At 42.8% G+C, this 22,879-nt stretch overlaps 2 protein-coding genes across 2 annotated transcripts in view; both read left to right on the top strand.

The window, feature by feature from the left end:
* The first annotated feature begins 17,752 nt into the window (after positions 1-17,752).
* Positions 17,753-18,071, top strand: LOC118151576 (metallothionein-1G-like). Its single transcript, XM_035291713.3, has one exon. The coding sequence runs from the start codon at positions 17,880-17,882 to the stop codon at positions 18,045-18,047; it is 168 nt and encodes a 55-aa protein (XP_035147604.1). The 5' UTR covers positions 17,753-17,879; the 3' UTR covers positions 18,048-18,071.
* Positions 18,072-19,047: 976 nt separating this feature from the next.
* Positions 19,048-22,879, top strand: part of LOC118144505 (uncharacterized) — a 62,426-nt gene continuing 58,594 nt past the window's right edge. The window contains exon 1 of the mRNA XM_078345363.1: positions 19,048-19,108. Coding sequence (XP_078201489.1) covers positions 19,048-19,108 — 61 coding nt within the window. The remainder of the gene's footprint in view (positions 19,109-22,879) is intronic.

The following is a 22,879-nucleotide window of genomic DNA, read 5'->3' as shown; positions in this document are numbered from 1 at the left end:
TCCCCATGTCCTCACCAATTTGTGTGATTGTCTGAATGCTTATTCTAGCCATCCTAATAGGGGTGAAGTAGTATCTCATTGTAATTTGGGGTTGTTCCTTGTAGATTAGACTGAACTTGGTTGTGCTGACATTAAACTCATGTGCACAGAGGCAGATGCACACACATTCTACATGGGGAAGCAGGCTCAGGGGGGTGAACCAGGGTGCTCCCTTGGGAACACCCAGCTCTGAAAGAGGAGAGGCACACAGGAGGAACAGAAGTGTCTGGTGTGTAAGAACAGGGTGAAAATAAAGCCAAGCACTGACCATCCTAAGTAATGACCTGACCCTTGACCTTCCACTTCAGCAGTGCAATGACATTCTCCATTTGGTTCTCAAAGTGGCCAGAGATTTAGTCCACCCCATTGCCACCTGTTCTGAGGGATGAGGTGAGGAAGGAAGGAGCAAGATGGGTCCTTTGATCCCAATTAACATGCTTCCAAAGCTTATTATATGCACCTCATGCCAAAATCTGAGTTGGACTCGACTTAACCAGTAGATGCCAACGCCTTCTTGGGACTGTAAGAAAACAAATGATGCATAATGCTGTGTCACAGATGATTAAATAATACTAGCAGGCAGATTGGGGCAGGCTTCAGTAAAGGGTAAGCAGAGCCTAGAAAATCAGAGGCAGGAAGGATCACTGTGGGCTGTAAGGGCCATCTGGGTATTTCTGTTGGCGGGGGAGGGCTGGTTTCCGAGATGACTCTGGCAGCACTGCAGCCACCTTAAGAATAAAAGTTCAGAAGAAGATGAGAGCAGAGACAGTGTGTAAAATAGATCTGACATCTTTGCCAAGGGCTGTGCTTCACATTCATTCTCTGTGTAACCTTTAGAGCAGGGCTGTGTGCCAGACATGAAGTGTCAATTTGCAGTCGAAGAAACTAAGGCTCAGAGGGGGTATCAGTTATGGTTCAACCAGAGAAACAGAGGCAGTAGAAGAGATGAGAAATATAGAGAGAGACAGATAGATGACAGATAGATGACAGATAGAGAGATAGATAGATGATAGATAATTGATAGATTTTTGATAATAGATAATTGATAGATTGATATATGATTGATAGACAATAGACAGATGATAGATAGATAGATAGATAGATAGACAGATAAATAGATAAATTTATTATTTATTACCAAAAACATTGGCTTGTGCAAGTCTGGGGTCGTCCTCAGGATAGACAGTCAGGAAGGGGAAATCATGAGCAGGCTGGAGCCCCACAGGCATGAGCTGAAGCTTCTTATTTATAGAGAATCTCTAAACATAGGAAATCCTATACTTTATTTTAAAGGTCTTCTAACTGATTAGGTCAAGCTCACCTATAATAACTTCCTTTTTGATCAGCTTAAAGGGGATTAATTGGGGACTTTAGTTACATCTGTAAAATACTTTCACAGCAGCACCCACATTAGTGTTTGAGGGAATGCCTGGGAGAAGGTGCATGCATGCTACAAAATGGCCACTGCTTCCCATCTATCCTCCAATTCTCCAAAAAGAAAATCTCTTGCAGCCCATCCTAACCAGAAACATACTCAAAAGAGAATGCTGGGGTCTGTAGCTGAGCCCAGCCCAGGTAAGACATCAGAAGCCATCACCATCACAGACCACAGAGAGGTTAAGGAACCCTGTTGGTCCTTACAGGGAATAGATTTCACTTTCCCTAGTTTAAGCAAAAATATTTATTACAAGGTAATGAGTGGTTTACAGAATTATTCAGAAGGCTGGAGGGAAAACTGTGGGCTGAGCTTTCAGAAGCGATGCCAATACCATAACAGCAGACTACCGAGAGGGTTTCTGCCTCTTTTAAGATCAAGAAGCTGCCAGTCAAACTGGAAAGTCCTTCACAGCTCCTGAACCAAGCCACCAAAACCATGCTTCCCAGGAGAAATACCAGTAGCAACACAAAAGTGGCCTCGTACTACTCATTTCTACTTTCTGCTTTCTTTGACCTCACCAGATGGGTAGAACCTAAACACTAGGTCCTAAACCCTAGCTGCAAGGGAGTCTCGCAAATGATTTCAGTTTCTCATCTCTGAGATGCGAGGTGAATGGACATAGAGCATCAATCCACTGCAGTAATGTACTCAAGGACCTTCTGCCATGAAAGAGTGAAGTCAAGGTTCAAACCCAGGTCACGCTCTTGACCTGCAGAGTGCACTTTGTCCCATGATCTGGAATGGCCTTTCTTACCTTGCCACACTGGGGGCTTCTCTCAGTCTGTCTGGGCTGCTGTAACAAAATACCACAAACTGGGCAGCTTCCCAACAAAGACATTTATTTCTCATGGTTCTGGAGGCTCAGAAGTCCAAGATCAAGGTGCCAACAGGTTCAGTGTCTGGGGAGGGCCTGATTCCTAGCTCATAGATGGCCCCATCTCAATGCACCTTCCTAAAGTAGAAGTGGCAAGGCAGCTCTCCGGGGCCTCTTTTATAAGGGCACTAATCTCATTCATGAGCCCCTTCCAAAGATCTTACCTCCCAATACCATCACTCTGGTAATTAGACTTAACATGTGATCTAGGGGGACACAACTCACATCATGGCAGGCCTCTTTCTTGCAAGTATTTCTGGTCTCTACTAAGTTTGCATTTACTGGCTATATCTACAGTTTTCATTCTTGTAATCAGCTGCAGAATATTCTGAAATAGTCCATACTGGAGAAAATGAAAATGATCAGCTATGTCTCCAGCCCATCTGCATCCCCTCAGGATTGGGAAGCCTGCAGTGTGTACAATCCACTTTCTTACCAAGCCAGTCATGCAAAAATGCTTCTGTTTATGGACATGTACAAAGCAGCAACTGGACAATTTAGCCTAGTGCTCTCCGGGACCCCTGGAAACATAAGAAGCCTTGGGGGGAAAAAAAACCTACGGCCATGATAATAGAAAATATCTGAAGTGAAAGCCCAGCCTTCCTTGAGTCTTCTCTTTATGTCCTAGTCCCAAACCCCAAAATTCCTAAATAAGTTCCAGCGAACAAACCTGGGCAGCTTCTGGGCAGGCACATGAGAGTCACAGCATGATGCTCTCAAAGGAGCCCAGACAGTTACAGAGGGTCGGTTCCTGAATGAAGAAAGACCTACATGAGTCAGTGATAACTCCTTCACACCGGGAGGAACCTGGAAATCAACAGTTTAAAGGCTCTCAAGAGAATGAAATTCACATTCCTGGCAAATGTCCCTGTATTAGTTCTCGCACTGCTATAAAGAACTACCAGAGACTGGATAATTTATGAAGAGAGAGGTTTAATTGACTCACAGTTCCACAGCCTGTATAGGAGTCATGGCTCGGGAGGCCTCAGGAGACTTATAATCATGGTGGAACGCAAAGGGGAAGCAGGCACATCTTCACATGGCTGGAGAAGGACAAAGAAAGCAAAGGAGAAGGTGCCACACCCTTTAAACAACCAGATCTTATGAGAACTCACTATCATGAAAATGGCAAGGGAGAAATCTGCCCCCATGATCCTATCATCTCCCACCAAGCCCTTCTTCTAATATACAGAATTACAATTCAACATAAGATTTGGGCAGGGACAAATCCAAACCATTTCAGTTCCTAACAGCAAAGCTTTGGGTACATGATGCAGGACTGCAAAATTTATAAATCCAAATAAATGGATTTTTCTGACACAATTGTACAACTTCTTTGCAGGGAAGCATTCCCACAGTAAACCTTAGTTTAAGGAAAACAACCTTTCCTTGGGTGTTTCATTATGTAAAAACTACACATTTGTGTATAGCTGTATACATCTAAGGGTGGCATAGCAAAATCTACATGCATATTTATTTGTGACATTGTATCTAGAAAATAAGAAAAATCCTTGTGGATCTGCAGAGACCATATATTTACTGACACTGAAAAATGTTCATAACCCATTATCAATGAAAAAGTGGATTATCCATAAAAGCAGCCACATTATAATCCTGTTTCTGAAAAACAAAATACATCTTTCTATAAGAGTAGAGGCAGGCCAGGCACTGTGGCTCACACCTGTAATCCCAGCACTTGGGAGGCCAAGGTAGTTGGATCACCTGAGGTCAGGACTTTGAGACTAGCCTGGCCAACATGGTGAAACCCTGCCTCTACTAAAAATACAAAAATTAGCTGGGTGTGGTGGCAAGAACCTGTAGTCCCAGCTATTTGGGAGGCTGAGGCAGGAGAATCACCTGAACCTGGGAGGCAGAGGCTGCAGTGAGCCGAGATGGTGAGACTGCACTCCAGCCTGGGTGACAGAGCAAGACCCTGTCTCAAAGAAAGAAAAGAGTAGAGTCAAAAGTCCGAGAAAGTGTACATTTTTATTTTATTGTTATAGTATTCATACAGATGAAATTTAATACTGTTATTAATATTAATATTACTGAATAATTATACATTATTACTTAGTATGGCATATATTATCTATTACATTATCTCCTTATATGATTTTTTAAAACTTTAAAAATTACTTTTAAAATTTTTTGTGGTGCATCTACTATGGGCAATTGCATCTACTATGCACCACAAAAAATGTACAGGGTCTATTAGATGTTTTGATGCAGGCATGCTATGTGAAATGAGTACACCATGGAGAATGGGATAGCCATCCCCTCAACATTCATACTTTAAGTCACAAACAATCCAGTTACCATTGTATAGGTAATTTTAAAGCGTACAATTAAGTTACTATTAACTGCAGTCACCCTATTGTGCTGTCACATAGTAGGTCTTTTTCATTCTTTCTAAGGTTTTAAGCTAACCACCCCCACAATTCCCCAGCCCGGCACTTCCCTCCCAGCCTCTGGTAACCATCCTTCTACTCTCTATGTCCACGAGTTGCGTTGATTTGAGTTTTAGATCACACTAATAAGCGAGAACACGTGATGTTTGTCTTTCTGTGCCTGGCTTTTTTCACTTAATTACCTCCAGTTCTGATACTCCTGTTCTGAGGGATTTACACTTTGGGAGGATCAGTACTTTTTCTTTGTTTAGTTGGTTTCTGAGAGGGAGTTTCACTGTCACCCAGGCTGGAGTGCAGTGGCGCCATCTCGGCTCACTATAACCTCCGCTTCCCGGGTTCAAGCGATGCTCCTGCCTCAGTCTCCCTGGTAGCTGGGATTACAGGCTCCTGCCACCACGCCCAGCTAATTTTTGTATTTTTAGTAGAGATGGAGTTTCACCATGTAGGCCAGGCTGGTCTCGAACGCCTGACCTCAAGTGATCCGCCCACCTCGGCCTCCCAAAGTGCTGGAATTACAGGCTGAGCCAACCAGGCCATCTATGTATTAGTATTTTTAAATTACTCTGTCAAAAACAGCCTTGATCTGCAGGAGACCCATGTTAAAGAGATTTCTGATTGTCCTTTCTCCCTTGCTTTCCTCATCTGGCTCCGTGCTGCCCCTTGTCCCGGCGCCTCCCTCTTTCTTCCTCTTTTCCTTCTCCCCGCGGCTGCCTTGCGGAGCCAGGGCAGGAGTCGGGGCAGGAGCCCCGCAGGAGCCAGGTGTCCGCGCCCCGCCCCGCCGCCAGGGAGAGGCTGCCGGGAGCCAGGGCCAACCCGAGCCGCAGCCGCCGCGCAGGCAGGGCCGGGCCGGGCGCGCGGGCACAAAGGGACCGCTGCACATGGCAGGCAGGCGAGCAGATGCCAGCAGACAGCTTTTGTGAGTCCCTTCATGTTAATTAACTTTTGTGAGAACCTTCATGTTAATTAACTTTGCTTGAGCTTTCCCTAGACTTGAAAGCTCTGGAGTGGTTTGTTTTTGTAAAATGCTTTGACTCCAGGGAGAGCTGCTTCAAGGGGGAAAAAAGGAGAAACGGAAAGAAAGGGAAAATTTTTAAGTGGGGTTTTGCTTACCAGCAAATTTCTTCCCTTGGTTCCGTCTCTCCCTCCCCCACAAGCAGGGACTCAGCCATCAGAGAGAATTTTAATGGCCCTTTTCTTACCCTAAAACATAAACCGAAGCAGACCTCCGGGTGGCAGTGGGGGCTCGGCTGGCCACACCCGGGGACGCGGGGGACAGGTGTGTGCAGGCAGGGCCGCCTGCGTTTCCAAGGAAGCAAATCAAAGTGTGGAGGGCGCTGGCCAGATGTGCTCCCAGTTTAGAGAAGTGGGGACATGGTGCTAGGTTTGTGGGGGCCAGTTCTGAAAGATAACAAATGTGCTCACCCACAGAGTCTCAGGCCCCTAGGGTGAGACGCAGGGGGTAGGTCTGCTGCTTCCAAGACTCCTTTCTGGGTCAGGACCGGTTGTTAAAGTTTAACCGAGGCCAAGTGAAAAGAGCGCTGGAAAGAAGATCTAGCCAACCACCCACCTGTTTATTAATATAAAGGCGGCAGCATCGAACCACTGACTTACCGCTTCTTTCCCCAACATCTTACTATGAAAATTTTTGACCAAATGGAAAAAATTGAAAGAATTACTCACTTAATACTCACGTACCCACCACCTACTTTCTGTAATAAATATTTTACTGTATTTGTTTTTATCTCGCATAGGAACCCCTCTTACCTGTCCACCAAGTCATCTTATTTTTAAGAATTTCAAGTTGCCAACATCAGTATTCTTAGATCTTAAACACTTCGGCATGCATCAAACTGGAGTTCAATCTTCGCTTATCACTTACGGATTTTTTTTTTTTTTGAGATGGAGTTTCACTGTTGTTACCCAGACTGGAGTGCAATGGCACGATCTCGGCTCACCGCAACCTCTGCCTTCTGGGTTCAAACAATTCTCCTGCCTCAGCCTCCCGAGTAGCTGGGACTACAGGCGCGCACTACCATGCCCAGCTAATTTTTATATTTTTAGTAGAGATGGGGTTTCACCTTGTTGACCAGGATGGTCTCATCTCTTGACCTCGTGATCCACCTGCCTCGGCCTCCCAAAGTGCTGGGATTACAGGCGTGAGCCACCGCGCTCTGCCACTTACAGATTTTTTAAGGTAAAGCGTACATACAGTAGAACGCCCAAGTAATTGGAACTTTGATGAGTTTTTACAATGCATACAATTTACTTTTTCTTTTCACTTTTAATTTGAAATAATTTCACACTTACCAAAAAGTTGCAAGCAGAATCCACAGGTCTCTTATTTGCTCTTTATCCAGATGCCTACTTTTTTAACAAGCTGCAAATAAGTTCCATACATTATGTACCTTTATTTCTTAATAATTACTTATTTTCTAAGGACACAGCTGTTGTCTGATTTAGAAAATCTGATTTTGATATAACACTTTACTGCGCTAGTTCCAATTTTGACAACTACCCAGTAATTTTCTTTATAACATTTTCCCTCCAATACAAGTTCCAGTCCTTTGCAAACTTTGGTTTCAGCTTTACTAAATCTCTTTCATCTTGTTTAATGCTTTTTGGCTTCAATCCTACTTTGTCTTAAATCATTATAACAATCCCTGAATTCTTACTGTTTCTACTAGCCTGCTAAATTTTTGTTTTTATTCCTTATTTTTACTCTTTTTGAATCACTGTGTTTTAGGTGTGTCTTTTGATCACAGCACAGACTTTGGATTTGTATATGAGCCAGTTTTGTTTGGTCTGGTTTGGTTGAGACAGAGTCTTGCTCTGTTGCCCAGGTTGAAGTGCAGTAGCATGATCTTGGCTCACTGCAACCTCTGTCTCCTGGGTTCAAGCGATTCTTGTGCCTCAGCCTCCCGAGTAGCTGGGATTACAGGCATGCGCCACTACGCTTGGCTAATTTTTGTATTTTTAGTAGAGACAGGGTTTCGATGTGTTGAACAGGCTGGTCTCTAACTCCTGACTCCAAGTGCTCTGCCCTGCTTGGCCTCCCAAAGTCCTGGGATTACAGGCGTGAGCCATCACCTCCGGCCCTATTGAACAAATTTGAAAATCTTGTCATAAATAGGTCAGTTAAGTCTATGCACATTTAATACGACATGTTTAATCTCAACTTTACCATATTACTTCAGTGGTTCCATCTAGGCTCACTGCAGCTTCTGCCTCCCAGGTTTGAGCAATTCTCTAGCCTCAGCCTCCTGAGTAGCTGGGACTACAGGCACACACCACTACACACAGCTAATTTTTTTTTTTTTTTTTAAGTAGAGACAGTGTTTCACTATGTTGGCCAGGCTGATCTCAAACTCCTGACCTCAGGTGATCCACCCACCTCAGCCTTCCAAGGTGCTGGGATTACAGGCGTGACCCACTGCAACCAGCCACTCATATTAATTTTTAAAGTTTCTTTTGATATTTAATAATATTTTTGTTCTAGTTATTACATTTGAATTCATATATTTTATGTTATAGTTTCCCTAACTCCTTTTTTTCTTTACTTAACTTTTTTTGCTGTAACTCATCAGTGGTATCTTCTGACTCCCACTTGTTACAACCTGCAGCGATATTATTCAGCCTTCCCCCTCCTCCTGTTCCTGTCTCCTCCCAGTTTTGTTGGTATTCTTCCTCTTTTTCAGAATGTATCATCATTATATGTTTTCCACCCATGTTCTCTCCCTTGTTTTACTCCTGGCTCTGCAGTTAAACACATTAAGCACTCACTACTTATTATTTTGCTGAAGTTTCCTCTATGATCATCTAGTTGCATGAAGTCTACTCTCCAGTGTATTCTTCTGGGAGGGTATTAGCACGGTGTTCCACTGATAGCTTGAATGGATATTAAATCTTGTGGCTAGCACTTTCTTTCCTTGAGTCTATGAAAATGCTGCTTCACTCTTGCCTAACCTATTGTGTGGCTGTGAGAAGCCTGATGCCCTGCCTGATTTTCTTTCCTGTAAGTAACTGGATCTTTTTTGTCTGGGGGCCCTGATGATTTCTTTCCTTTGTCTTTGAAATCTAATCATTTTACCAGGACGTGTGTTAGAAATAATTGTCTCTTGTCAATTTTCTCATTTACACAGTAGGTTTGCTGTATATGTAGAATGATTTTTTCCATTTCCAGTAAGTTCTGTTGGAATTTAAATTTATTAGCTATGTTCTAATATTTTGCTTGTCTCTTTAAAGAGCACAATTATTTATATGTTGGACCTTCTCTGTCTGCCTTCTGCTTCAACCACTTTTTCTCTGACCCTTTTAACTTATTTATCTCATTTTAAATCTCTTGGTCATTTGCCTACTTTTCTTCAGTATCCCTTATTAAATGTTTGTTGAATTCTATTTTCCATTCAGACCTATAATTTGTTCTTCATTTCTGAAATAATTCTGTCTTTTTCTTTCAATATCTTTTGTGGGATTAATTTGTGTTGTATTTCTTTCTGTTTTATGTTCATTTCTGTACTGGGTTTTTTTAAAATTATGATTCTAGGATTTTAAAAAATCCATCTCCATATATTTGGTTTAGGTTATTTAATTGAGTTTGGAGAGTTGTGTAAAATTTTATTCTGCTTTCTGAATTTTTTTTTTTTTTTTTGAGGCAGGGTCTCACTCTGTTTCCCAGGCTGGAGTACAGTGGTACGAACATGGCTCACTGCAGCCTCAACCTCCCAGACTCATGCAATTATCCTACTTCAGCCTCCCAAGTAGCTGGGACCACATGGGAGTGTGCACCACCATGCCTGGCTAATCAATTTAAATTTTTGTAGAGATGGGGGGGTCTCACTATGTTGCCCAGGATATGAATTTTTTCAGGAAACATTTTCACCAGTCAAACATTACAATTAGCACTTTCTGTTTACTTCTTACATTTGCTTTATAGGAAGTCAGTTCGATTTTTTCTATTTCTAGGTGTTTTTTCGCGAGTGTTCCAAGTTATCTTAAGACAGTTTACTGAAGTGCAATTTATTTAATGGAAGATATTGTTGGCAGTTGTGGTGGTGATGGTGGTATAGAAACAGGGCTGACTGATACAGTGGTCAGCTGGTAAATGTTTAACAGCCTGATCTCCAAGAAAAAGTAACCTGATTGGTAGCATTTGCTGTGACACGTGCACTCCCACCACAGCTGATTTTAACCTATCAATGGGGTGTCACCGAACAGAGTTAGGAAGAGATGCTAATAATCAGTCCTTGTGAGCCACTATGTTTACCGCACATTTTATTCCTCTTTTAATTTGCCCATCTCATTTCCTTCTTATCCATTATGGCAGCGTCTTCAAGGGCCAACCCCTTCCCTGATTCTTTCCCGGCAACAGCACTTCCTCATGGCTGTGATTCCAGTGCTATTCCCTGCAAGCCCCTCTCCTGTAGCTGTGCTTTGCATTACTACGTCCTAGACACTTACTGTTGGGTTTTTCTGGGGTGAATTTGCCTGTGCTTCATCTGTATCTTCTCCTTCATTGTCTTATTTTTTATGGGTCTCTGAAAGCCCCTTCCCCATACTCTCAGCATCCGCGGGCTTGCAGTGGTGGCAGGCCTCTCTGGGATTTGGTATTTATTTCTCTATTTACAAGTAATTTGAAGACCACGGTATTTTCTGTCTACTAATAATGCTAAAGGCATGAGTCATGTGTAGTTTTGGGGGTGTTTTGTTTTTGTTTTTTTAAGAGACAGGGTTGGTTGGGCACAGTGGCTCACGCCTGTAATCCCAGTACTTTGGGAGGCCGAGACGGGCAGATCACCAGGTCAAGAGATCAAGACCATCCTGGCTAACATAGTGAAATCCTGTCTCTACTAAAATACAAAAAATTAGCTGGGCGTGGTGCCAAGCACCTGTAGTCCCAGCTACTCGGGAGGCTGAGGCAGGAGAATTGCTTGAAGTTGGGAGGCAAAGATTGCAGTAAGCCAAATTAACACCACTGCACTCCAGCCTGGTGAAAGAGCAAAACCCTGTTTCAAAAAAAAAAAGGAGACAGGGTCTGGGTCTGTCACCCAGACTGGAGTGAAGTGGTGCAATCATAGCTCACTACAACCTTGAACTCCTGAGCTCAAGCAATTCTTCTGCCTCGGCCTCCCAAGTAGCTGGGACTAAAGTTGCACACCACCACACCCAGCTAATTTTCTCTCTTTCATTTTTTAGAAACACGGTGTCACTATGTTGCCCAGGGTAATCTTGAACTCTTGGCTTCAAGTAATCCTCCTCCCACCTCAGCCCATGTGTGGTTTTATTGGCACTCATTGGTGATTTTATATTTTAAGGGTGGATGTAGAAGAGAGATTTGGATTTAGGCAGCCACCAGTATCTCCCAGTCATCAAAACTCTCTGGTTTTACGTTTTTGTTTTTTTTTTCCCCGAGACGGAGTTTCGCCCTTGTTACCCAGGCTGTAGTGCAATGGCACGATCTCGGCTCACCGCAACCTCCGCCTCCTGGATTCAGGCAATTCTCCTGCCTCAGCCTCCTGAGTAGCTGGGATTACAGGCACGCGCCACCATGCCCAGCTAATTTTTTGTATTTTTAGTAGAAATGGGGTTTCACAATGTTGACCAGGATGGTCTCGATCTCTTGACCTTGTGATCCACCCGCCTTGGCCTGGTTTTACTTTTTACTATCAAATTCATTGATTGTTTCAATTTCATGTTGACCCAGGATATGAGCTTTTCACTTCATCCCACTTCCAGTGAGATCCAGCCCCTTAGTCTAAATCAGTGTGCCTCAGTAAGTAAAGCATGGTTTTAATATTCAGTCAGATTGATTAATATGGTGAGTGGTAAATGCCATACCTACAATTCGGGGTCAGTGGAGTTGGTGAATGGGTCCAACCAAAATTTCAGGTCAAGTCTCATCCAGCTGTTCATGTCAGCCTGACCTCAACACATGCCAATTAGGCAGAGATGTTTGGCCTTTGGTGGCAGTGACAGAGGGAGAGGGAGGGGAATGTATCGAAATAAGAGCATTTTAAAGCTGTTTTTAATTTTGCTGTACAATAGTGTAGGACAAGTCCTCAGTTAAAAGCTCGTCAGTGTTCCTGTAGCCTCGGTATTCACAAATGCATTTAATCTTCAATTGTTACTTCATCCCATCCCAAGGTGTCCCACTTATTAAAGATTTATTCATCTTTCTGTTTACCACAGTGCCTAGCAGAGATCCATGAGTAAGCTGTTGATTCATTAATTTTATTTTTCTTTGATTTTATATTGTAAAGCCTTTTTTTGAGAGCCAACATAGTAAAATCATTGACTCAGCAAAGCACATAGGCTACAACCTAACCTGCTCATATACTAGGTCATTCATTCAGTCAGTCAACAAACATTTAGAGCACAAGCTCCAGAAAGGGTTCTGAGGAATATGGTAAGAAGAAAATGAATCTGACAAAAATCCTGCTCCGAGGTAGCTGGAATCTCAATTCCTTTCTGCCTCCAAGTTCTATTTTAACTCTGTGCCTATTACAACACTCAAGCAATTGAATGAAAATTTGAAAACTCAATTCATTGTTTGCATCTGTATCTTCTGCCTACAACTTTAGATTTTTGCTGACATGGAAGCAACTTGTGACTTTCATGTATCACCGTCATTGTTCTGGTAAAGCACCCAGATCTGATTTCATTTCCATTTTCATTTCTCTGTTTTGACACATCATAGACACAACCACAGTTTCATAGACCTGGGAAAAAAATTCTACTTTCTAATTGACTTAAAATGAAACACTTTCCCTAGAATACATAAACACTGACAGAGTTTTGAAGTTCATCTCTTCATTTCTTTTTAAGAATTTATTGTAAACTTTAGGATGTTCTTTCAATGGAAAGAAAGAAATACATCTGTAGAAAGACTACAATATTTTTAAAGACTTCAGTCCAAGATTGTCTTCTGGTAATGGAAAAAAAATTAGGCTTCAAACTAACTAGACCTAGGGTGGTTTAGTTTGGTGAGGTAACATTCCAGATGGAAACTCTGAAACTGAAAGAGAGTAACACAAATCAGATGTTCATCCAAGGGATTGAAGATGTGTGTGTGCACGTAAACACAGCCTCTAGATTGTCAACATGTGATTTTCTTACAGAGAGTGTCTTGCACAGCATGATATAGGCCTCTCGTGGTAAGCAGCCTGCTTTGAAGCAATCCATCATGCTTGACTCTGTAGATCTTGTAATTTTTCTTTACGCATGATACTTTTACCAACATCCCCAATTTATACATGCCACTGCAGACCTGTGCTATGCGCCTCCTGCTTTCTTAGCTGACTGGGTGAGGAAGACACTGTGTGATTTCCTAGCTTCATTGAAGGGGAGAAACACTTCACTACCCCTCATCTTCAGTATACAGCTACAAAGCTGCCTTGCTTGAGTTATATAAAAGTTTATAAAGAAACACAATGATTAAAGCTGGGGAGGATCCACTGCTCATTGAGATTATGGATGATTTTTATTTTTAAAATATTTCTGTATATTTTTCAGTATGTTTTCATTGCACATATGTTACTGTTTCCAAAATTATTTTAACCACACAAGTTTAAACACATGCACACACACACGCATAAAAAGAAATACACCAAAATGATAGTTATGGGAGTTAAAGTGGCTTTTATATTCTATTTTCATGTATTTTCCAATTACTATTTTTCTCAAAGAAACAAATTATATACATAAAATAACCTGTGAACTGCCAAAAAGAAACAGTTTTCTTTATGGAAGTTAATAAGCATTATGTAGCAGTCTTTAAAATTCTGACTCTTAGCATCTAGATTCCCGTTGTTTTCACAATCTACCCAGGACTTCTTGATACATGTTAAGATTTAATTTAAAATCTTTCAGCCTTCTTGACTTTTTAAGTATTTTCAACGTTTCTGACTATTCACTCTGCATCTTTGAGGCTTCTTAAAAGCAATCCTATTTTTCTTTCTCTCCAAAACACACACACACACACACCACACCCATACGCACAGACACACACACTCATACCTCGCAGTGGTGATCTCTGGCTAGCAGAAATACGACTTGTTGTGTTGATTTGTTTTGCTTTGCTTGTCTATATTTTCTAATTTTCTTCAATGTAACAACATTGTCTCTGTAATAATGAGCAGTTTGCCTGTTTGTTTAACAATAAACTAAACCAACATTTATGATTGCTTCCCAGGCAAATAAATAAAATACTGTTCTGTATTCTTTTTTCTTTTTTTGAGACAGAGTCTCTGTTGCTCAGGCTGGTTGGAGTGCAGTGGCATGATCTCTGCTCACCACAACCTCAGCCTCCCGGGTTTAAGTGATTCTCCTGCCTCAGCCTCCCGAGTAGCTGGGATTACAGGCATGCGCCACCATGCCAGGCTAATTTTTGTATTTTTAGTAGAGACGTGGTCAGGCTGGTCTTGAACTCCTGTCCTGTGATTTGCCCACCTTGGACTCCCAAAGTGCTGGAATTACAGTTGTGAGCCACTGCACCCAGCCTGTTTTATGTTTCATATGTCTTAATATGTATTATTTCATTTTAGTTCAGCTAAATATTTTCCAAATTTCATTGTGATTTCTTATTTGACCCATAATATATTTAGGAGTGTTTTTCATAATTTTCAACCAAGTGGAAATGTTTCTTTTTCATTACTTTTAATTACCATTTGACTTTTAATAATTGATTTCTGACATGATTTCATTGTTATCAGAGAACATTCCTCTGTAAAGTTTATTGAGACTTGCTTTTTCGTTCCAATGTATTGTGAATTTTTGTATATCACCTGTTTGCTTGAAAATAGTGTGTATTGCACAGTTGTTGGGGACAGGATCTACACATTATTTGGTTTAGGTTTGTTAATCACACTCAAATCTTCTACATTAACAATTTTTCTTTCAACTACTGAGTGAAGTGTTTTAAAATTTCCTCCTGTGGCCGGGCACGGTGGCTCCCACTTGTAATTCCAGCACTTTGGGAGGCCGAGGTGGGCGGATCACGAGGTCAGGAGATTGAGACCATCCTGGCCAACATGGTGAAACCCTGTCTCTACTAAAAATAATACAAAAAACGTAGCCGGGCATGGTGGCATGCACCTGTGGTCCCAGCTACTCGGGAGGCTGAGGCGGAAGAGTTGCTTGAATCCAGGAGGTGGAGGTTGCAGTGAGCCAAGATTGTGCCACTGCACTCCAGCCTGGCGACAGAGCAAGACTCTGTCTCAAAAAAAAAAAAAAAAAAAAAAAACAATTTCCTCCTGTGATTCTGGGTGTATCTATTTCTTTTTCTAGGTGTCAATTTTTTTTTAATATATTGAGGTTATACTATTAGGTACATACAAATTTAAAATTATTTTTATTGTGAATCTAGCCTTGTATCATTATGAACTGTCTCTTAAAGAATACATAAGTAATTATGAACAGAATGTTGGTAGAAATATGGAGGTAAAGGCCTTTGTGATGCGGTCTCAGATGTAAAGGCGGAATGTTATTGGATGCTGGAGGAAAGGCCATCCTTGTCATACAGTGGCAAGTAACTTGGCTGAATTGTGTTTGTGTCCTAATGTTTTGTGGAAGGTAGAACTTGCAAGGGATGAGACTGGATATTTTGCTGAGGAGATTTCTAAACATGTTGAAGAAGTGACTTGGTTCCTCCCAGTTACTTGTAGTAAAATGCCAAAAGAGAGAAATGAATTGAGAAAGGAATTGTTAAGCAAAAAGGAACCAGGGTTTAAAGATTTGGAAAATTCTCAGTCTGTTCATATTACTGAAAGTGAGAAAGTGTGTACTGAAAGGAACCACTAAGGGTGTGGTGGACCAACCATTTCATCAGGAGATTAGTGTGGCTGTGAACAACGAACCTAATCAGCCATTTCAACAGAGGCCAGGAATAGAGATGGGATTACACCTGCAGAGACACTGCTAGCTGGGACAAAAAAAAAAAACAGAACATGGGATGGAATGAAGGAAGATTGTGAATATGTGCTATCCTCTAGGAAAAGGGATGAAGCACCCCAAAGCAATTTGGAGGTCCTCTGCCAATTAATCGTACCAAGGAGGATTATTCCCAAGCCTTAAGATTTCATGGAGTTTGCCTTAAAGTTTGGACTCACTTGGGACCAGGTCACCCCTTCCTTCTGTGTCTTGCTTTTGGAATGGGAATGCCTATCCTATACCTATCTCATGACTGTATTTTGGAAGCATACGACTTGTGTGGTTTCACAGATTCGCAGCTGGAAAGGAATTTTGCCCTAGGATCGTACCTCGAGTCTCACTGTACCTCATTTAGATGATATTTAGAAAAGACTTTGGACTTTAGACATTAGAGTTGTTGCCAGAATGAGTTAAGACTTTGGGGGATGGAATGAATGTACAGATGCTCCTTGACTTAGGTTGGTGTTCTGTCCCAATTAACCCATTGTAAGTAAAAATGTCATAAGTCAAAAATGCATTAAGTAGCCTGATGAACCCATGGTAAAGTAAAAAAATCAGAATATGCTCTTCAGCTTACCATGGGGTTATTTCCTGATAGACCCGTCACAAAACTTAAAAATTGTAAGTTGAACCATCATATGTTGAGGACCAGGAGTATTTGGCACATGAGAAGCACATGAATTTTGAGGGGCTGGGGTAGAATGCTATGGACTGAATGTGTGCATCTCCCTAAAATTCACAGGTTATGACCCTAATTCCTAATGTGATGAGGAAATAAATGTCCGTTGTTTAGGCAACCCGGTCTATGGCATTCTTGTTGTATCATCTTGCGGCGATGAAGACAGGCATTTATAAAATACAGTTGCTCCATTACTAAAAGGAACACATTTTATGCAGCAGTAAGGATGGGTATGAAAAAATATTGTGCTGAGTGAAAAATGCCAGGCCCTCTCCCAAAATATCCTCTATATAATTCCATTTATATGACATTCCATAATTGGCAGGACAAATCTAATGTAATGGGTATGATTGAGATCAGATCAGTGGTGGCTTTAGGGGTATGGGATGGGATTAATTGGGAAGGGGTACAAAAAAACTTTGTAGGGGATAGAATTGCTCTGTATCTTTCTCAAGGTATTCATTTGTCAAACCCTATGGAATTCTACAATTAAGACCTGTGTACTTCAATGTATGTAAATGATACCTCAGTAAACAGAATATGTGATATATATGTGTGCGCATGTATACACGTGTGTGTGTGTGTGTGTGTGTGTGTGTCTTTGCCCCGCCTCCTTTCCATTCCTCTCCTGAGAAGATAGAAGACTTAGGAAGTCAAGAATGCAGTCCCAGAGAAAAGAAGGCAGTGCGGAGGATGGGCCACAAAAGAAGTCCTGGAATGACCAAGAAGGAGAGTGGCAGGCTCCAGCAGGGACCTCTGCAAGAAAATAGTGGACCAGATGGATGACTTCAGGAGGAAACCCTAACACATTCCTTGTGAAAAGTTGTACCGGGAGGTTATTAAAAGGTGTGAGAAAGAAAACTAAAGGAAAAGAAAAGACATCATTAACACGGGGAGAGGAGGAGTAAGGACAGGGGCATGATCACAGTACGCTACAGTGCTCGGCTGGAAGTAAAATGTATGTAGGCAGGATAATGTAAACACTATGTGTTATTTAATCCTACAATTTGTAATATAATTATATTGAAGGACTGCTGAGGGAGGGCTGAGGGATGGCTCCTCGACCATCATGTGAAGTTAGTGGTTAAAACAGATGAATCAGAAGAGGTCAGGGTGCACACATTACTTAGAATCCTGAACATGTGATTGCCAGAAAAAAAATTGCTGAAAAATTATGTGGACTTTGAATTCCATCTCCAAGGCCACATTAGTCTTTTCCAATAACAAATTTGAACCGTCTAAGGAGATTTCTAGGGCAGTTTGAAAAAGACCCAAAGCTGTTTACTAACGTAGTTTATTAATTAAAGTGGCCCTGGAGTCTCACACCACAGATACAATTTGTCATGACAGGCCACCCTCCATGTCCAAGGGTTCCACATACACAGCTTCAACAAACCTCAGGTCAAAAGTATTTAAAAAATAAAAAAAATAATAATAGTGCAACAATATGACACCTTCCAGCTACCTGACTGCCTTTTCACCTCTCCCCTGGTAACTCCAGTGTCTCCTTGGCTCGAAATGGACCCCAACAGCTCCTGCGCCACTGGTGGCTCCTGCAAGTGCGGGGAGTGCAAATGCACCTCCTGCAAGAAGAGCTGCTGCTCCTGCTGCCCCGTGGGCTGTGCCAGTTGTGCCCAGGGCTGCATCTGCAAAGGGGCATTGGAGAAGTGCAGCAGCTGTGCCTGATGTGGGGACAGCCCTGCTACCAGATGTAAATAAAGCAACTTGTAGAAACCTGGATTTTTTTTTTCATACAACCCTGACCCATTTGCTGCACTCCTTTTTCTATTAAATATGTAAATGACACTAAAACATCTTTTACTTGAAAAAAATAATGCAACAGTATGAAGTAATACAAATAAAAAATACAGTGTTCGCAACTACATTTGTGGCATTTACATTGTTTTAGGTATTATATGTCATCTAGAGATGATTTAAAGCAGATGGGACAGTGCGTGTGGGCTGTGTGTACATGCCGTGCCACTTGATGGAAGAGACCTGAGCATCTGCTGCTTTTTAGCAACCACAGACAGTCCTGAGAACAACCCCCTGAAGATACTTAAGGCTGGCAGTACTCATTTATTTGTTTACTTGTTTGCAGGAGTTCAGGCTAAAGCCAGGTAAGCAAAAATTATTGAAGGTAACTGAAGCAAGCAAGAGGGAGGAGCCCTTACCTCCCTGCTGCGGCGGGGCAGGAGTCCCGCTCCTGAAGCTCTGGCAAGACTAGACCTCTTTCACACATCGCCCACTGCAGCCTCATGACCAGCCAGGCTGTTCAGCAGTGTTTCCTCAGTTCTTGGAGCTTCTGTTCCAAAAGCCGCTATCAATTTAGTAACAGTTTTGCCGCTGACAAGCCTACTTTGACCTGAATTGCAAAATGCATCTCAACTTCAGAAATATTAATATGTGGAAAACCATTTATCTCTCCACCAAAGATTCCGTGAAAGGACCCTGGTTTGGGTCCTGTTCCGCACCTCCCATCGTGGCCTGCTGGTACAGCTGAGCAGTGAGTGGATGGTGCATTCCCAGAGCCTCCCACAGCTCCTGCCTTCATGCTCTTGGCTATACCAAGAGTTGGCTGCCGGCAGCTCTCAACTGAATTCCTCTCTATGATTTGCCTTCAGCTCAAAAGAGCCTCTTTCCCGAGTTCATGCCCCTTCCCCAGGACAGCTGCGTCCTGCGGACGATGGCGCAGGGTAGAAAAGCCCCACCCTCTGAGGGCTCTTTGGGCCTCAGAGCTGCCCTGGGTGGGGTTGGCGGAGGCCTCTTGGAGACTGTCTTGCAGTTCAATTCCTCTCTGCCTTTCCTGCCTCTTTCTCTTCCTTCACAGACCTTGATCCTGAGAGTACCTCAGTAAACTTCAGGAGGCAAATCTCAGAGTCAGCTTCCTAAGGTTGCAACTGGGACACAGTCTCATTTCAGACTTTGGCCAGTCCCTTCATGCAGTAGGTATTTCTGGGCTTTATGACTGAGAGCCCGTCCAGTCTCTGTGCAGAAATGAGCCCATTGCACCTGGAGTCCTCCCTGTGTTCCTAAGGCCTGGAGCTGGTATTTTCTGGGCCAAGCCCCTCGTGAGGCTCCTGACAGATGAGGTGACTATCCTGCTCTGCTACCTACGTGACATGTGGCTTCTACAGATTGCCCACTGTCCCTCCTCCTCCAGGTGCTCATCTGTCAAACGGGAGCATTCAGCAGGCAGGCTGCAGTGAAGCATTGAGCACAGGCTGGCACCTGGCAGGGACTCATTCTTTTCTCCTGCATCCCATTCCCAGTTGTCCAGGGTCCCAGTCGTCCGCCACACCTGCTCCTATCTGAGCATCCTACTGCAAGTCAAGGTAAATGGGCTCAGCCACTGTTCCACGCCACCCCAGCTCGGAGTGGACTCCCCTTGAGCCTGCAGAGGGGCCGGACGCTGAGTGGCAGGCCACGCGGGTGCGCCCGGGCTCTCACCCCAGCCCCTGGGAAGAAGCCGTTTCATTCAGTGAACCAAGGGGTGATGAAGGGGAGAACGCAAGTGGCCTCCTGTTCCCTTGGGAACTTGAGGGGGTGTCGGGATGTGTTCCCTTTCTGCACTCAGCTGGGAACAAGCTGGTGGAGAATTTTCCCCTCTGAGCAGAGAGAGAATTCTCTTCCCCTCCCCCGCCCCGCCCCCATCCACTCCCACAGCCACCAGTTCTCTGGGCAACCCTAGTTAGCAGTTCGGGCCTTTCTTTCTGCACACAATTGACATGGAGGGCCTGAGTCTGATCTATTCAGACGCCACATGGAACACTCCGTGTTTGTCACTGCACTCTCATCTTCTAGAAGCACAATCTTATCCAACAGAAACAGGCACAAGTGATCAGGCCTGGCCTGTCTAGTGACAGTGTTTCACTTCGTTCCATGGGACAGCGTCTTCTGTAACTTTAAGATTTAACATTTCAGATTATTTTCCACCGGGGATCCCATCGACGCTGCGTTCTGGCTACTTTCTTCCCCTAATGCTGAAAGGTTCGATTCTTCCTTCTATCCATCAACAAATCGCATTGAATGACGGTGCTCAGTGACCCAGGATGCCACTGGAGACAAAACACACTATACATATTTTCTGGTCTCCCTGGAAAATTAGTGCAAACACTTTCATCACTGCGGAGAAGGGAAATATGCACGGAGCTGTGAAGATCTGCTTTGTTTTTTGTTTTTCTAAAAGGAGATTTTCCCCTCCTTCAAACAGTGAAATTTATATTGTTCTTTGTCTGCAAATTAACCAGTTAAGTAGAATTCCTCTATGTCTCTTTCACTTTCTGCAAGCCAAGCCCCTCTTTCTCTCCACCCCGTATTCATACATAGTCCAGGATTACCCCCGACCCCTCCAGTGCTGCCTGATATTTTGTTCCGTTTTCATCCTGACTTGTTCAAAGTAGCATTTAAAATATTTTAATTCATATTCTTATCTCATTTGTCCTTTTTAAGCTCCATTTTAAAGAATCTTCTTTTCTTATGAATGGTCTGTTTTTGATTCACTGGAAAACTTGGGCTGCTCGCTGCTTTCTCTCTCCTGTTAAATTTTCACTTTTATGAAGAGATCAGATCTTGCCCTCTGGAAATGGAGCAGGAGAAGACACAGGAGCGCTGACCCTCCCTGCAGCCCTGGCCCTCCCTGCAGCCCCTCGGGGTGCTCCCTGTGCAGCTTCTCCTCCTGTTCAGTGGAGAGGACAATTAATCTCCTACTACACAGAAGTGGTGCCTGAATGCACCAAGATAAAAATGTTTGTGTACAGGGTGGTCTATTTAAAACAGTTCCCGTATGATGCAATGCAGCTTGACAAGGAAACTCTTTCAGATGTCTCACCATTTCACAATAATAATTAGCATTTGGGAATCTTGCATAGAACACCCAGCAGAAGAATATTTTATGGATGTCTTAAGAGTTTCCACATACTGGCTGGGGTTTCAAACAAGACAACCTATTAAAGACTGACGTCCAATTTCATTTGTATGAGTTTGCAGTAAGGGAGATCAAGTTTAACAGTGCAAAAGAGAAGGACTTAGGAAATGTAGACTTCAAATTCAGATAAGCCATCAGTGAGACCCAGTTTTTCAAAAAACCAATAAAATGTTGGGATGCATTAATGAAGGCATAATATCTAAACAAAGGAGGTGATAATCCCATTGTATTCTTTGATGGTCTATATTTGGAATATTTTTAAAGTTACAGGCAACGAATTTTAAAATAACCAGAAAGCATTCAAGGAGGACAATCTAAATAATAAAGACTCTGAAAACTAGATTCTCTAAAAGAACAGGATTCGGGGTTAGAATTGGGTTAGAGTCCCAGTAGTCCCTTACCAGCTGCGAGCTTAGGCAATTTATTTAATTTTGCCTCAATATCCTCATCTACAAAAAGATGATAATGAATTTTTTTTTTTTTTTTTTTGAGACGGAGTTTCGCTCTTGTTACCCAGGCTGGAGTGCAAGCAATGGTGCGATCTCGGCTCACCGCAACTCCGCCTCCTGGGTTCAGGCAATTCTACTGCCTCAGCCTCCTGAGTAGCTGGGATTACAGGCACACACCACCATGCCCAGCTAATTTTTTGTATTTTTAGTAGAGACGGGGTTTCACCACGTTGACCAGGATGGTCTCGATATCCCGACCTCGTGATCCACCCGTCTCGGCCTCCCAAAGTGTTGGGATTACAGGCTTGAGCCACCGCGCCCGGCCTGATAATGATTTTTTTCAAAAACCCATGTCATGGGGTTATTCTGAGGATTAAATAATTTATGCATAGCTAGTGACAGAGTGCCTGGCACATAGCATGTGCTCAGTAAGTATTAGATATTACTATTCGTGTTGACAACAAAAACAGTGTTTATGATACCACCGATGGTTGTGTAGCATTTTTGTTTATAAAGTGACTTTATATCATTGTTTTCTCATGTTCATGTTTAATACGATTGGGTCATTACTATCCTCATTTTTGGAGGAAGAAAACTTTGGGGTCATCTGCCCTGAGAGGGTCTTTCCTTCCTGCACAGCTGGCTGGGCACCAGCCTCCTATGCCATCTCCAGCAGTCCTCACAGCCTGGGGTGCCTGTGGCATCCAGCCTCTGACCCTCCTCCTGGGAGGCCAGCCCTGGAGGGAGGACCCCTGACTGTGGATTTGGCCGTCTTTGTGATTACAAAGCCTCTAGTCAGCCTCACCATTCAAATCTCATCAGTCCATTTACTCAAAGACAAAACCAAAGTGTGCGTGTGCATGTGTGTGTGTGCGCGCGTGCACACACATACACATCCATGTTCAAAAGCAAATATGCTACAAGGTTAACACTGATGCTCTCTGTGTAATGGATTATAGGCATTTTAAATCTTTCTTTCTCAAGTGTATTTTCTAATTTAATTTGTTTTTCACTGTGAATTTGTATTGCCCAGGAATAAAGAACTAAGCAATGCTTCACAACAGCATGTGGCTGTTGTGAGTGGTTCATAGAAATAAACTTTAGAAATGCCCACAGTTCCAAACGATGATGAGTGGGCAGAA

This window comes from Callithrix jacchus, chromosome 1, assembly GCF_049354715.1.
Source record: "Callithrix jacchus isolate 240 chromosome 1, calJac240_pri, whole genome shotgun sequence".
Lineage (NCBI taxonomy): Eukaryota > Metazoa > Chordata > Mammalia > Primates > Cebidae > Callithrix > Callithrix jacchus.
The sequence above is the reverse complement of the archived record's forward strand: the minus strand, read 5'-3'. Positions and strand labels throughout refer to the sequence as shown.

Coding starts and splice junctions, on each gene's coding strand:
- LOC118151576 (XM_035291713.3), top strand. CDS start 17,880: ATGGACCCCAACAGCTCCTGCGCCACTGGTGGCTCCTGCAAGTGCGGG.